The following is a 17646-nucleotide window of genomic DNA, read 5'->3' on the forward strand; positions in this document are numbered from 1 at the left end:
CAGCGATCTTAAATATATCTTAACCTACATTTATACAGATACTCCTCACTTTCCGACCTACTTGAACAACAACCGTTCGGAGATACGATAGTCATACGGCACAAATTTTCAATTTCGGCGGGACGAAATTCTCATTCACATCACAACAATGATGTGAGGAACTGCAGCACAATACCCTACAGAAAAATGAATGCAAGATTCAGTCCCGGGGGGTGAAATTCAAATTTGTTTCTGTGTAGAGTATTGTGCAGCTGTCCCTCGTATAATTGTCACGATGCGAATGAGAATTTTTGGCCCAGCGAATGTAGCCATGGTCAGAGGGATCCAATATCTTTTTTTACTTACTGTGCAGGTATGGTACTGTTTACATGCCTGTACAGTAAGTAAAAAAGATTTGGTATCCCTCTGACCGCGGTGAAATTCAGTGGGGCAAAATAGCTTAATTCAGTAAAGTATACAGAAACAAATGTGAATTTCACACTGGCAAAGTTAACCCTGGCGAATGACACCCCGGTCAGACGGCGGTCCTCGGTTATTGACCAATTCGCCTAAATACCATATTGTAGGAATGGAACTAGGTCGTTAAGTGAGGAGTACCTGTAATTGTAATTTTATCTTTATCACAGTATAAATTTGTTATAAGAAAAATGACCACAAGATGGCACCAATGCAAAAAATAAGTTTTAAAATAAGCCTCGTCAAATTAATGGGTATGTAAAGTAAAATAAATAAAATATATATGATTAAAATAGGGATTAAGAAAATATCTCCAACTCCTCATACCGACTCCTGAATCAAACCAACCCCAACAACACAATGCCATGACACTGAGCCTCACACTCCCCCCTAACATGTATCTTTGCCTGGTGATCCAGTTATACAGCTGCTATTTGGAAGCTGATCTAGGTGCACTGACCCAGTGTCGGCCACCCCAGCTTGCAAGCCCTCGTGGGGCCACTCTAGCTGCACCAACGGTAGCTGTGATGCTGGCATAGCACCAGAACCTCATTATAAAACTTGCAGGTGATCTTTGAACAACTCAAAAATTCACAGTTTCCACAGAATATGGGGTATAATGGGATAACCAGTTTAAAAAAAACAACAACAATTCATCAACCATTAGAATAAAATCTGAAACAAAGCTTACAAATTCTACGTTGAAGATGGATTCATCTGCCTTGGGATAATAGCCACCAACGCTTCCTGAGATCAGCATGATGGCTACCCCACTCTCATCAGTCAGTATTGGAGACTGTTTAATGTGTATTTTCAGCTTTACAGATTCTGTTTCATTTGCCTACAGTATAAACAGTAGGGTAAAAGTTAAACAAATATGTTTCGCAATTCGTTCAGTAACACAGAAGAATGTGGCCAGTCATTGTCCTCTCAATGTATTGTCATTCATCTACTTATCAACAATGTCAAGTAAATGATCAAATACAATGGGGGTTACAGAAAATGTGTTGCATTCACATATTTTTGTACAATTGTGTCATTATCTTTTGTATAAAACTGATACTCCACTCTTTAACCCCCTGAGGACACATGACATGTGTGACATGTCATGATTCCCTTTTATTCCAGAAGTTTGGTCCTTAAGGGGTTCAACATTGGTAACTGTTTGATGACCTCTTTAATTCAGAGCAGATATGGATATACCTCAGGGGTTGGCAGGACCTATTTAATCAGAAATGTGCATAAAAAGGTATCAAGAATGCATTAGATGAAGTGGACAAATGGCATGTATTCAGAATTTTAGGTTAAAAACTATGAAGGGGGTATGTCCCAAAATCAGGTTTGTTGGGAATTGAGCAAGGAAATTACAATTTTGGACAAGAATTTCTGAGCACAAAAAGTTGCATTGGAACGTTTATCAATTTCAGTTATTTTGACCTGAAATATGAGTCGTCACAGTAAATTCTGAACCCAGCTCCTTTAGTGAATAATCCTAAATGTGGTAAATCTTAGTAAAACATTGTTCTCACATGATTATCTTCTCAGTAAATTCAGCAGAACCACCTACAGGTAATACAGGTAATTTAAGCATTTCATTAAATGCCGGGTAATAGTCAGAATAATATCTGTCATATATCAACAGCTGCAAAATCTGTGAAATAACAACTGCTATGACAACAAACACATTTCAAGTTAAATTGGAAATCGAGACACCAATACGGTATTTACGAAAACACAACTTACATCATGAATTACTAACTGAAGTTCTTCAGGTGTGAGTGTAAAGTCCTTTGAAGCCTATATACAAAAAGGAAACAGAATGAGTTTTCTTCCTGTTTGCAGTTACCACTACTGCCCCCATTTAACAAAACAAAGGAGGCAAATAAACAGAATTACAAATTTCTTCCAAAGTGTATTTAACAATTTTTTATTTGCTTCTCGATGTGTGATAGTGCAGCAAAGTATTTTTTTTCTGCCAGAAAGTGCATCACTTCTCTTTATTTCCACCACTTTTTTTAAAAAGGAATTTTTCCGCAAAAAAATGTGCAATTTAGGCATAGAAAAGTAGAAATTTTTTTAGATAACTTTTAAAACAATTTGATAAATATGAACAGATTAGAGACAAAATATAAAATACACTTTTCAGATCCCCCTTATGAGTTATCATTCCTGACATATCATTTAGAGAAGTGCATGGGAAGAATTTTTTTGTTTGTTTTGTTTCGATCAAAAAGTTTCGATTTTTGGTATGGATACATTTCAGTCAAATATCAATTTGCTTTGAATCATAAATCAACAACAATTATTGTTAATTCATTTCAGTCCCAACCATTAATCTATGGAAAATCAATACATCCAAGAGGTGGCAGTCTCAACAACATATTTAAGTTTGAAGGTTAAAATATTGTTAGTAAATATAAGAATGAGTTTCAGTAGATGTTGAATTTGGTCATTCATCAATTTATTTTTTAAATATTTGTTTTTTTGGAATAAATTAACAAAGCCCAACCTTTTCTTTACATTTTCCATTCATCTGATTGCCTCCATCCATTTTACAATCTTCTCATAGTCCGATAAGTAATCATGACCCTTTAACCTTTCTTAAAATTATTTTGTGGTATTGGCACATTGAGAATCCAAAACAGTAACAGCAACACGTTGTGTTCTTGGCTGGAATTGCCAGTAGACAAAGTAGGAATAGGAAATTACCAATAGGCCCCTGTCTACTAGGTTCACCACACCACTCTGCAAATGTGCATTTGTTTTCCTTTTCAAATACATTTTTGTACATTTTCATTTTGGTACACAGTAACCTTTTTCTTATATGTGTCGGAAGGGAGTGATGTGTACTATAGACTGTAAGGTAATTTGAGCAGGGTCCTCTTCAACCTATCGTTCCTGTAAGTTTTCTTGTAATTGTCTTATTTATAGTTACATCCCCCCTCTAATAATAATAATAATAATAATTAATAATAATACTCTTCTCAAATACTTGCACACCCTCCAAATCATGGAGAAAGTAACTGGGAATGAGGCTTTTATCGGGACCTAGGGGTGCATCAAATAAATGTAATTCCTGCCCGGATTGTGTGAAAGAGAGGAGGGATAGATTGGCCACCTCATCTAAAGTATGGCAGGTACACACATAATGCTACACTGCTCTCCATATTCAAACTGTGCACACACTCACATCCCCACTCACACTGTTATACACACGCATTATTACCCACACTGTTTTACACACTACAACATACTCAAATAAACCACACTGCTACACATACCCATGCATGTTGCTACCCACACCTGTGTCATAACACAGACTCTATATGTGTGTTTCTACAACATTTTTTATCATTTAAACAGATTTTTGTCAACGCTTTTTCTGTTTAGTTTTTAGGGGGTTTTGGAGCACTTTAGAGTTCTGTCCCAACAGCTGCGTGTGATGTAAGTCCACCCGGTCCCTTCAATAAATGTAGCAATTATCCCTTAATTCTGCAACGTGGACTGGAGCTCCATGAAAATAATGTTCTAACAGATTTTATCAAACACAGTTATTTACTAACCAAAATCTTGTTCAGCATCTCGGCATGGGCATTCACAGACAGCATATAATTAGTGTAACCTTTCAGAAGACTTATTGCATTGCCAAGCATATAACCATGTTCCCCCTCCGATATCCTCTCAACATTGTTCACCACAAGCTGTAAAAAACATAGCTTTATTAGAATTTTAGTGCATATTTGTATATCAAATATAAAGTGACCATGGGGACAGAGAACACAGAATAATTAACTAATAATAATGATAAGATAATTGTGAACAACGATTTACTTCATACTCATGATCAACATGGTAATGAAAATTTCAAGACATTTGATGTTCCAAGGCTTGACATCACTGTCATAGTGGTCTTACATCAAAGCAGAGTCTTAGAAATACACAGTCTCAAAATTACTATAGATAAGTAGAAAGAAGAATTGCACTGACTTCCTTAATGATATTAAAGGAACACTATAGTCACCAGAACTTTTACAGCTTGATGAAGTTGTTTTGGTGTCTAGAGCCTGTCCCTGCAGACTTTTCAATGTAACCGCTGCCTTTTCAGAGAAAAGGCAGTGTTTACATTACTGCACCTCTAGTGTCAGTCACTGAGACGGCCAACAGAGGTGCTTCCTGGGTCAGTGCTGCACTGTGCAGCACTGACGTTCACCAACTCCACACTCTACATGGAGATGTATATTGACACAGTGCAGAGTTTTGTCACACATGCACAATAGCCTTCCAATGCTTTCCTATTTGAAAGGATTAGATTGGCTTAGTTGATCAAATTTGATGATATCAGTATAGGAGGTGAAGTGGGGTGGAGCAACTGTATATACTATATACTGACATTATGTTCATAATAATTTCCCATTCTACAAACTTACATTTAAATCTAATTCCAGGCATATTGCGCTTGATTGTTTGATTGATTTAACTATTAGTTTGTTGAAACCCGTAGGATCGATATTCAGTATATCTGTACAAAAAAAAAAAAAAAAACGATGTAGAAATATTATTTTATGTGTAGAATAATGATACATTGCAATATACATTTGTAGTGATATCTCTCCCCTCACGTCTGATTGTTCCTGTCTACCTCACAGTAGTGTTGCGTAATAGGTGAAGTTATTACACATCAGTCACTATGATTTAATATGCTGTATTAACATAATAGATGCAATCACCCAATACGCTGTAATAATACAATTAGAGTTGATACGGTTTGGTGTCTCTTTAAAGGAACACTATAGTCACCTAAATTACTTTAGGTAAATAAAGCAGTTTTAGTGTATAGATCATTCCCCTGCAATTTCACTGCTCAATTGTTTCTGTCATTTGTTTCTGTTTATGCAGCCCTAGCCACACCTCCCCTGGCTATGATTGACAGAGCCTGCATGAAAAAAAAAACTGGTTTCACTTTCAAACAGATGTAATTTACCTTAAATAATTGTATCTCAATCTCTAAATTGAACTTTAATCACATACAGGAGGCTCTTGCAGGGTCTAGCAAGCTATTAACATAGCAGGGGATAAGAAAATCTTAATTAAACAGAACTTGCAATAAAGAAAGCCTAAATAGGGCTCTCTTTACAGGAAGTGTTTATGGAAGGCTGTGCAAGTCACATGCAGGGAGGTGTGACTAGGGTTCATAAACAAAGGGATTTAACTCCTAAATGGCAGAGGATTGAGCAGTGAGGCTGCAGGGGCATGTTCTATACACCAAAACTGCTTCATTAAGCTAAAGTTGTTCAGGTGACTATAGTGTCCCTTTAAATAAAGGCTGACTACAGTATCCTAATTTTGGAAAAGTATTGCCCACCAGAGGTTATTCTAGCATTGGCTGGACACTTAAACTCATTTACAGGTAAGACAAACTAAGTGTCATTTTTAAGTGTACTTTAAGAGTACGCATTTTTAATTCTGTACTCATTTTTCAAAGTCTTTAAATGTTAATATAGGCTTATTTGTACTCACTCATAAATAACCGGTTCATGTTATCAGCCAAAAGGGGTAAAAGGCTGCACACCTAGTAAAAACAAATATTTTTTATCATAAATATAATTAAAGCCATACAAGGAAATTATTTATTTTTTCATCGGCATATCTTATGTTTATTATTTTATTGCATTTGATATTATGATGTTATCACTGATGTAGATGTGTTGCACACAGTTTTATAAATTTGCACGTGAGTTAGATTTCCTGTTTTTGAATTAAATGTACACAATAAATTATGCTGTGTTTAGAAAGGCTTTTTTTTTTTTTTTAGTCAGAACATTTCTGTACTTCTTACAATACATCTGCCTTGGACTTTACTCCAGTGCCCAGTCCTAATTTTTTGTTCTGTTTTAATCATTTTTGTTCTAGACCCTCGTCCTCCAAACATCAAAGAGTCTTGGCAACCGCCAGTCTGTTACCTACCCATCGTCGTAAACTTTCCCTAATTATGGGCATTTTCTGCATCGATAATGCAGACCCTGTCCGATAACACCTAATTCAAAGACTATATTAATGGAAATTGTGAGATATGTTCATATTCCTACAACCTTCATTGTTCACAGGTTTGCTTTGATGGGAAAGTTTCAGCTGGATAAATGGGGTATTGATATTTCTACTGTTTTTTTTTTATTTGTAACAAACAAATGATTTTTGAGTATGGATTAATAATATTAGAGGTTACTTACAGTTTGTTTGTGAACAAAAGAAACTATAATTTAACATCGGGCAAATGACCCACCAGACATATCACCTTGAGTCTGTTAAAATTTTTCTTTTTCTTTTTAATAATGTGGCAAAAACAAAACGTCAGATCATAAAATCCACCTATCATTGATACTGGCTGAATCTGGGCATTAACCCATTAAGGACACATGACGGAAATATGCCATCATGATTCCCTTTGATTCCAGAAGTTGTGCCCTTAAGGGGTTAATCTTTCCTGGGAAGTCATTTTTTTGTTCTTTATTTAAAAAAAAAAAAAAAAAATCTACATTTTGAAAAAGTTGTATGGCAAATAAAGGAGGTAAGGTTGAAAAGTTATACAATCACGGCAGCGTCAAGGTATTATCCTTGTGGTCGTGTACCTTAAAACCCAATAAGTAGGAAGGAAAATTGCATCAGTACCACATCCTGGGGATATGTGGGGGGAGAGAGACTGCCAAGGATTTCAGAGAGGCACCACAACAAAAAGAGAAGATTCGAGGAAAGAGGCACTGGGGGATATTTATAAATGTTTTCAGAATAGTGGCTGTTGCATCTTATCGTTATTTTCATAATATTTATTAACCCCTCAAGGACCAAACTTCTGGAATAAAAGGGAATCATGACATGTCACACATGTCATGTGTCCTTAAGGGGTTAAAGTGTTCGAAAAAGTTACAGTTTTCTTCATTGTAATTTTCACAGTTTTTTGCAGAAATTTCCAATTCAGAAGACCGGCAAATGTAGTCGTTGAAAAATTCTGACATTTTACTTCTGGAAAGTGATGGAGAAAATACTAAATCTGTTTTGTCAGTAAAAAAAAAATGGTCCATATTCGGAAATGATTGTTACGGCACCAAAAAAGTTGATGTTCCTGGAGGAATAAGCCGAATGGCACATGATTTAGGTAAACTAGAAAAATGGTCAGAGCTGTGGAAGCTGACATTTAATGTGGATAAGTGCAAGATAATGCATCTTGGACGTAAAAACCCAAGGGCAGAGTACAGAATATTTGATAGAGTCCTGACCTCAACATCTGAGGAAAGGGATTTAGGGGTGATTATTTCTGATGACTTAAAGGTAGGCAGACAATGTAATAGAGCATCAGGAAATACTAGCAGAATGCTTTGTTGTATAGGGAGAGGTATTAGCAGTAGAAAGAGGGACGTGCTCATGCCATTGTACAGAACACTGGTGAGACCTCACTTGGAGTATTGTACGTAGTACTGGAGACCGTATCTCCAGAAGGATATTGATACCTTAGAGAGAGTTCAGAGAAGGGCTACTAAACTGGTTCATGGATTGCAGGATAAAACTTTCCAGGAAAGGTTAAAGGATCTTAACATGTATAGCTTGGAGGAAAGACGAGACCGGGGGGATATGATAGAAACATTTAAATACATAAAGGGAATCAACACAGTAAAGGAGGAGACCATATTTAAAAGAAGAAAAACTACCACAACAAGAGGACATAGTCTTAAACTAGAGGGGCAAAGGTTTAAAAATAATATCAGGAAGTATTACTTTACTGAGAGGGTAGTGGATGCATGGAATAGCCCTCCAGCTGAAGTGGTAGTGGTTAACACAGTGAAGGCGTTTAAGCATGTGTGGGATAGGCATAAGGCTATCCTAGACTTACAATTAGGCCAGGGACTAATGAAATTATTTAGAGAATTAGGCAGACTAGAATAGTTCTTATCTGCCGTCACATTCTATGTTTCTATGTAAAAAAAAACAAAAAACTGATGAAAATAATTTGACAGATTTATTAAATTCTGCTAAAAGTGGAGGTAACACTTTGATAAATGTCACTCCCAATGTGTATTCTTAAGTCAGTGCATGGGTCTGTGGTAGGGAGATGAAATATAGTCAAATACATTTCAAAAGTTCCATCAATCAACAACAACATGCAGTAACAAAGCTAATTCAGGAACTGAGATTCAATGATATAATGGCAATGGGATAGATTTATAAAAGTGTCCTGTTCTAGAAATTGGTCTAAAGTACTAAAAGTGGCAAGATCTCCATGGAAACCAGTGTAACCAGTAGGCTATATTTTCTTGGTGACTGCTCCACTTTTCCATGTATGTACCACTTTACTAGATGTGAAAACTTTGATTAATATACCCACAGTTAAAAAAAAAACGAGAAGGTAGGCTACAGGAAACAGGGTGATCTCTTGGACTTACTAATACATCTTATTAATTCATCTATTGTCTTTACACCCACTGTCTGGAGGTGCAAAGATAAGACAGGTAAATGAATTACCTTTCCATGTTTCAATAAGAAGGTGTATAAAACTGAAATGGAGCTGGGGACGACCTGGAGAAGCCAGACACACATTTATCATGTTTGTTGTCTGTTTGGTTTTTAAAGGTCAAATGTAGTTTGGCCCAGACTTCTTGGAACCCAGGAAAGATCATGGTTCACTGAGGACAACCACATCTTGTTGGCACAAGAATAGTTTGGAAAAGAAGATGAGTGTTTGGCAGTTTGACAAGTCTTTAGTTTGTGCTTTTTATTTTTTTTTCTTGCATGAGTTAATACTACTGTTCCGGGGGCACACAAATGGTGCTCAACCTGAGGAAAAGTGGAGTCACATGGCAAATTAGGTAATATTATTATTATTTTTTTTTTTTTTTTATAAAAAATATTTTACCAGGAAAGATACATTGAGATTTCTCTCATTTTCAAGTATGTACTGGGTCCACAAATCATTGCATTGTTACAGTTAGGGTACAATAAAATACAAAAACAATATTGATACACAATAAATACAAAATCTAGCATAGAACAGGTAGGAAATATATAATCAACCATGACAGGTGCATTCTGTTTTTGAGGTATGTATGCATCTCTTATGCTGTAGGGGTAAATCATTGTCACCATAAGTTGTGTCTTATTAAAAGGGACACTCCAGATCCCTAAAACACCTTAGCTTGCTGAAAAGCTTTATGTGTTAAGAGTGTGTTCTCTCTCTCTCTCTCTCTCTCTTTTTTTTTTTGCAAAAAGTGCAGATTTCAATAGAGAGGTTCACTGAGAAGCCATTGATTGGACAACCACAGAAAGTCTGGGCAGGGTTACAAGGGAAGACTTGCAAAGGCAGCAGAATAGAGATTTGCCATTTTTGCAAGCTGTTTTTAGATGGAACTCCAATGAAGAAATGCATAATTAGATGCATGCAAGTTTTTAGTTTGGGGTATATCTACTAAACATTTTATTCTATTTATTTTGTATTTAGGCTATGTAATGTCTCTTAAAACGTGCTTTCAGAAAAGTTCCTGTGGAACTCCCTTCACTTCTCCGTTAGACTTTCATCCAGTCTCCACTCCTTCAAAAAATCTTTGAAAATACACTTCTTCAGGAAAGCGTATCATTTAAACTGTTAGTGGGTTTTCAACTCCGCTCCTCCCCCATCCCCCATCCTCCCCATTACTCCTTCCCTGCAACTGTCAAAAATAACCTACTAACTTTTCAGTGGATATGTCTCTAGCAACCAATTTCATTGCCCCTACTTATACCCTTTGTGTCACTATACCCACTGCCTCTAGCATGTAAGCTCACTGAGCAGGGCCCTCAATCCCTCTGTTACTGTGTGACTATACCCCACCCCATCTAACATGTAAGCTCACTGAGCAGGGCCCTCAATCCCTCTGTTACTGTGTCACTATACCCCACTTCCTCTAACATGTAAGCACACTGAGCAGGGCCCTCAATCCCTCTGTTACTGTGTCACTATACCCCACCCCATCTAACATGTAAGCTCACTGAGCAGGGCCCTCAATCCCTCTGTTACTGTGTCACTATACCCCACTTCCTCTAACATATAAGCACACTGAGCAGGGCCCTCAATCCCTCTGTTACTGTGTCACTATACCCCACCCCATCTAACATGTAAGCTCACTGAGCAGGGCCCTCAATCCCTCTGTTACTGTGTCAATCTACCCCACTTCCTCTAACATGTAAGCTCACTGAGCAAACCCTCAATCCCTCTGTTACTGTGTCACTATACTCCACTTCCTCTAACATGTAAGCACACTGAGCAGGGCCTTCAATCCCTCTGTTACTGTGTCACTATACCCCACTCCCTCTAGCATGTAAACTCACCGAGCAGGGCCTCAATCCCTCTGTTACTGTGTCACTATACCCCACTACCTCTAACATGTAAACTCACTGAGCAGGGCCCTCAATCCCTCTGTTACTGTGTCACTATACCCCACCCCATCTAACATGTAAGCTCACTGAGCAGGGCACTCAATCCCTCTGTTACTGTGTCAATATACCCCCACTTCCTCTAACATGTAAGCTCACTGAGCAGGCCCTCAATCCATCTGTTACTGTGTCACTATACACTTCCTCTAACATGGAAGCAAACTGAGCAGGGCCCTCAATCCCTCTGTTACTGTGTAACTATACCCCACTCCCTCTAGCATGTAAACTCACTGAGCAGGGCCTCAATCCCTCTGTTACTGTGTCACTATACCCCACTCCCTCTAACATGTAAACTCACTGAGCAGGGCCTCAATCCCTCTGTTACTGTGTCACTATACCCCACTCCCTCTAACATGTAAACTCACTGAGAAGGGCCTCAATCCCTCTGTTACTGTGTAACTATATCCCACTCCCTCTAACATGTAAGCTCACTGAGCAGGCCCTCAATCCCTCTGTTACTGTGTCAATATATTCCACTCCCTCTAACATGTTCGCTCACTGAGCAGGGCCCTCAATCCCTCTGTTACTGTGTCACTATACCCCACTCCCTCTAGCATGTAAACTCACTGAGCAGGGCCTAAATCCCTCTTTTACTGTCCCTATACTCCACTGCCTCTAGCATGTAAGCTCACTGAGCAGGGCCTTCAACCCCTCTGTTACTGTGTCATTATACCCCACTGCCTCTAGCATGTAAACTCACTGAGCAGGGCCCTCAATCCCTCTGTTACTGTGTCACTATACCCCACTCCCTCTAGCATGTAAACTCACTGAGCAGGGCCCTCAAGCCCTCTGTTACTGTCACTATGCCCCACTCCCTCTAACATGTAAACTCACTGAGCAGGGCCCTCAATCCCTCTGTTACTGTGTCACTATACCCCACTCCCTCTAACATGTAAACTCACTGAGCAGGGCCCTCAATCCCTCTGTTACTGTGTCACTATACCCCACTCCCTCTAACATGTAAACTCACTAAGCAGGGCCCTCAATCCCTCTGTTACTGTGTCACTATACCCCACTCCCTCTAACATGTAAACTCACTGATCAGGGCTTCAATCCCTCTGTTACTGTGTCACTATACCCCACTCCCTCTAACATGCAAACTCACTGAGCAGGGCCCTCAATCCCTCTGTTACTGTGTCACTATACCCCACTCCCTCTAACATGTAAACTCACTGAGCAGTTCCCTCAATCCCTCTGTTACTGTGCCACTATACCCCACTCCCTCTAACGTGTAAACTCACTGAGCAGGCCCTCAATCCCTGTGTTACTGTGTCACTATACCCCACTCCCTCTAACATGTAAACTCACTGAGCAGGGCCCTCAATCCCTCTGTTACTGTGTCACTATACCCCACTCCCTCTAACATGTAACCTCACTGAGCAGGGCCCTCAATCCCTCTGTTACTGTGTCACTATACCCCACTCCCTCTAACATGTAAACTCACTGAGCAGGGCCCTCACTCCCTCTGTTACTGTGTCACTATACCCCACTCCCTCTAACATGTAACTTCACTGAGCAGGGCCCTCAATCCCTCTGTTACTGTGTCACTATACCCCACTCCCTCTAACATGTAAACTCACTGAGCAGGGCCCTCAATCCCTTTGTTACTGTGTCACTATACCCCACTCCCTCTAACATGTAAACTCACTGAGCAGGGCCCTCAATCCCTCTGTTACTGTGTCACTATACCCCACTCCCTCTAACATGTAACCTCACTGAGCAGGGCCCTCAATCCCTCTGTTACTGTGTCACTATACCCCACTCCCTCTAACATGTAAACTCACTGAGCAGGGCTTCAATCCCTCTGTTACTGTGTCACTATACCCCACTCCCTCTAACATGCAAACTCACTGAGCAGGGCCCTCAATCCCTCTGTTACTGTGTCACTATACCCCACTCCCTCTAACATGTAAACTCACTGAGCAGGGCCCTCAATCCCTCTGTTACTGTGCCACTATACCCCACTCCCTCTAACATGTAAACTCACTGAGCAGGCCCTATATCCATGTGTTACTGTGTCACTATACCCCACTCCCTCTAACATGTAAACTCACTGAGCAGGGCCCTCAATCCCTCTGTTACTGTGTCACTATACCCCACTCCCTCTAACATGTAACCTCACTTAGCAGGGCCCTCAATCCCTCTGATACTGTGTCACTATACCCCACTCCCTCTAACATGTAAATTCACTGAGCAGGGCCCTCACTCCCTCTGTTACTGTGTCACTATACCCCACTCCCTCTAACATGTAAACTCACTGAGAAGGGCCCTCAATCCCTCTGTTACTGTGTCACTATACCCAAATCCCTCTAACATGTAAACTCACTGAGCAGGGCCCTCAATCCCTCTGTTACTGTGTCACTATACCCCACTCCCTCTAACATGTAACCTCACTGAGCAGGGCCCTCAATCCCTCTGTTACTGTGTCACTATACCCCACTCCCTCTAACATGTAAACTCACTAAGCAGGGCCCTTAATCCCTCTGTTACTGTGTCACTATACCCCACTCCCTCTAACATGTAAACTCACTGAGCAGGGCTTCAATCCCTCTGTTACTGTGTCACTATACCCCACTCCCTCTAACATGCAAACTCACTGAGCAGGGCCCTCAATCCCTCTGTTACTGTGTCACTATACCCCACTCCCTCTAACATGTAAACTCACTGAGCAGGGCCCTCAATCCCTCTGTTACTGTGCCACTATACCCCACTCCCTCTAACATGTAAACTCACTGAGAAGGGCCCTCAATCCCTGTGTTACTGTGTCACTATACCCCACTCCCTCTAACATGTAACCTCACTGAGCAGGGCCCTCAATCCCTCTGTTACTGTGTCACTATACCCCACTCCCTCTAACATGTAAACTCACTGAGCAGGGCCCTCAATCCCTCTGTTACTGTGTCACTATACCCCACTCCCTCTAACATGCTAAATCACTGAGCAGGGCCCTCAATCCCTCTGTTACTGTGTCACTATACCCCACTCCCTCTAACATGTAAACTCACTGAGCAGGCACTCAATCCCTCTGTTACTGTGTCACTATACCCCACTCCCTCTAGCATGTAAACTCACTGAGCATTGCCCTCAATCCCTCTGTTACTGTGTCACTATACCCCACTCCCTCTAACATGTAAACTCACTGAGCAGGGCCCTCAATCCCTCTGTTACTGTGTCACTATACCCCACTCCCTCTAACATGTAAACTCACTAAGCAGGGCCCTCAATCCCTCTGTTACTGTGTCACTATACCCCATTCCCTCTAACATGTAAACTCACTGAGCAGGGCTTCAATCCCTCTGTTACTGTGTCACTATACCCCACTCCCTCTAACATGCAAACTCATTGAGCAGGGCCCTCAATCCATCTGTTACTGTGTCACTATACCCCACTCCCTCTAACATGTAACTTCACTGAGCAGGGCCCTCAATCCCTCTGTTACTGTGTCACTATACCCCACTCCCTCTAACATGTAAACTCACTGAGCAGTTCCCTCAATCCCTCTGTTACTGTGCCACTATACCCCACTCCCTCTAATGTGTAAACTCACTGAGCAGGCCCTCAATCCCTGTGTTACTGTGTCACTATACCCCACTCCCTCTAACATGTAAACTCACTGAGCAGGGCCCTCAATCCCTCTGTTACTGTGTCACTATACCCCACTCCCTCTAACATGTAACCTTACTGAGCAGGGCCCTCAATCCCTCTGTTACTGTGTCACTATACCCCACTCCCTCTAACATGTAAACTCACTGAGCAGGGCCCTCACTCCCTCTGTTACTGTGTCACTATACCCCACTCCCTCTAACATGCAAACTCACTGAGCAGGGCCCTCAATCCCTCTGTTACTGTGTCACTATACCCCACTCCCTCTAATATGTAAACTCACTGAGCAGGGCCCTCAATCCCTCTGTTACTGAGTCACTATACCCCACTCCCTCTAACATGTAACCTCACTGAGCAGGGCCCTCAATCCCTCTGTTACTGTGTCACTATACCCCACTCCCTCTAACATGTAAACTCACTGAGCAGGGCCCGCAATCCCTCTTTTACTGTGTCACTATACCCCACTCCCTCTAACAAGCAAACTCACTGAGCAGGGCCCTCAATCCCTCTGTTACTGTGTCACTATACCCCACTCCCTCTAACATGTAACCTCACTGAGCAGGGCCCTCAATCCCTCTGTTACTGTGTCACTATACCCCACTCCCTCTAACTCACTGAGCAGGGCCCTCAATCCCTCTGTTACTGTCACTATACCCCACTCCCTCTAGCATGTAAACTCACTGAGCAGGGCCCTCAATCCCTCTGTTACTGTGTCACTATATCCCACTCCCTCTAACATGTAAGCTCACTGAGCAGGCCCTCAATCCCTCTGTTACTGTGTCAATATATTCCACTCCCTCTAACATGTTCGCTCACTGAGCAGGGCCCTCAATCCCTCTGTTACTGTGTCACTATACCCCACTCCCTCTAGCATGTAAACTCACTGAGCAGGGCCTAAATCCCTCTTTTACTGTCCCTATACTCCACTGCCTCTAGCATGTAAGCTCACTGAGCAGGGCCTTCAACCCCTCTGTTACTGTGTCATTATACCCCACTGCCTCTAGCATGTAAACTCACTGAGCAGGGCCCTCAAGCCCTCTGTTACTGTCACTATGCCCCACTCCCTCTAACATGTAAACTCACTGAGCAGGGCCCTCAATCCCTCTGTTACTATACCCTACTCCCTCTAGCATGTAAGCTCACTGCGCAGGGCCTTCAACCCCTCTGTTACTGTGTCACTATACCCCACTCCCTCTAGCATGTAAACTCACCAAGTAGGGCCTTTAACCCCTCTGTTACTGTGTCATTATAACCCACTGCCTCTAGCATGTAAATTCACTGAGCAGGGCCCTCAATCCCTCTGTTACTTTGTCACTATACCCCACTCCCTCTAGCATGTAAACTCACTGAGCAGGCCCTAAATCCCTCTGTTACTGTGTCACTATACCCCACTCCCTCTAGCATGTAAACTCACTGATCAGGGCCCTCAATCCCTCTGTTACTGTGTCACTATACCCCACTCCCTCTAGCATGTAAGCTCACTGAGCAGGCCCTCAATCCCTCTGTTACTGTGTCACTATACCCCACTCCCTCTAACATGTAAACTCACTGAGCAGGGCCCTCAATCCCTCTGTTACTGTGTCACTATACCCCACTCCCTCTAACATGTAAAATCACTGATCAGGGCCCTCAATCCCTCTGTTACTGTGTCACTATACCCCACTCCCTCTAGCATGTAAACTCACTGAGCAGGCCCTCAATCCCTCTGTTACTGTGTCACTATACCCCACTCCCTCTAACATGTAACTTCACTGAGCAGGGCCCTCAATCCCTCTGTTACTGTGTCACTATACCCCACTCCCTCTAACATGTAAACTCACTGAGCAGGGCCCTCAATCCCTCTGTTACTGTGTCACTATACCCCACTCCCTCTAACATGTAAACTCACTGAGCAGGGCCCTCAATCCCTCTGTTACTGTGTCACTATACCCCACTCCCTCTAACATGTAACCTCACTGAGCAGGGCCCTCAATCCCTCTGTTACTGTGTCACTATACCCCACTCCCTCTAACATGTAAACTCACTAAGCAGGGCCCTCAATCCCTCTGTTACTGTGTCACTATACCCCACTCCCTCTAACATGTAAACTCACTGAGCAGGGCTTCAATCCCTCTGTTACTGTGTCACTATACCCCACTCCCTCTAACATGCAAACTCACTGAGCAGGGCCCTCAATCCCTCTGTTACTGTGTCACTATACCCCACTCCCTCTAACATGTAAATTCACTGAGCAGGGCCCTCAATCCCTCTGTTACTGTGCCACTATACCCCACTCCCTCTAACATGTAAACTCACTGAGCAGGCCCTCAATCCCTGTGTTACTGTGTCACTATACCCCACTCCCTCTAACATGTAAACTCACTGAGCAGGGCCCTCAATCCCTCTGTTACTGTGTCACTATACCCCACTCCCTCTAACATGTAACCTCACTGAGCAGGGCCCTCAATCCCTCTGTTACTGTGTCACTATACCCCACTCCCTCTAACATGTAAACTCACTGAGCAGGGCCCTCACTCCCTCTGTTACTGTGTCACTATACCCCACTCCCTCTAACATGTAAACTCACTGAGAACGGCCCTCAATCCCTCTGTTACTGTGTCACTATACCCCACTCCCTCTAACATGTAACCTCACTGAGCAGGGCCCTCAATCCCTCTGTTACTGTGTCACTATACCCCACTCCCTCTAACATGTAAACTCACTGAGCATTGCCCTCAATCCCTCTGTTACTGTGTCACTATACCCCACTCCCTCTAACATGTAAACTCACTGAGCAGGGCCCTCAATCCCTCTGTTACTGTGTCACTATACCCCACTCCCTCTAACATGTAAACTCACTAAGCAGGGCCCTCAATCCCTCTGTTACTGTGTCACTATACCCCACTCCCTCTAACATGTAAACTCACTGATCAGGGCTTCAATCCCTCTGTTACTGTGTCACTATACCCCACTCCCTCTAACATGCAAACTCACTGAGCAGGGCCCTCAATCCCTCTGTTACTGTGTCACTATACCCCACTCCCTCTAACATGTAACTTCACTGAGCAGGGCCCTCAATCCCTCTGTTACTGTGTCACTATACCCCACTCCCTCTAACATGTAAACTCACTGAGCAGTTCCCTCAATCCCTCT

General features: G+C 41.9%; 1 protein-coding gene across 1 annotated transcript in view; it reads right to left on the reverse strand.

Annotated features, from left to right (window-relative positions):
• Window positions 1-1981: 1981 nt before the first annotated feature.
• LOC134612298 (uncharacterized) overlaps window positions 1982-17646 on the reverse strand; it is a 36848-nt gene continuing 21183 nt past the window's right edge. The window contains exons 8-12 of the mRNA XM_063456636.1: window positions 5974-6025; window positions 4884-4975; window positions 4020-4157; window positions 2200-2253; window positions 1982-2107 (exon numbers count right to left, since the gene is read on the reverse strand). Of these exons, the coding sequence (XP_063312706.1) occupies window positions 1982-2107; window positions 2200-2253; window positions 4020-4157; window positions 4884-4975; window positions 5974-6025 (462 nt within the window). The remainder of the gene's footprint in view (window positions 2108-2199; window positions 2254-4019; window positions 4158-4883; window positions 4976-5973; window positions 6026-17646) is intronic.

This window comes from Pelobates fuscus, chromosome 5 (assembly GCF_036172605.1).
Source record: "Pelobates fuscus isolate aPelFus1 chromosome 5, aPelFus1.pri, whole genome shotgun sequence".
NCBI classification, from domain to species: Eukaryota; Metazoa; Chordata; class Amphibia; order Anura; family Pelobatidae; genus Pelobates; species Pelobates fuscus.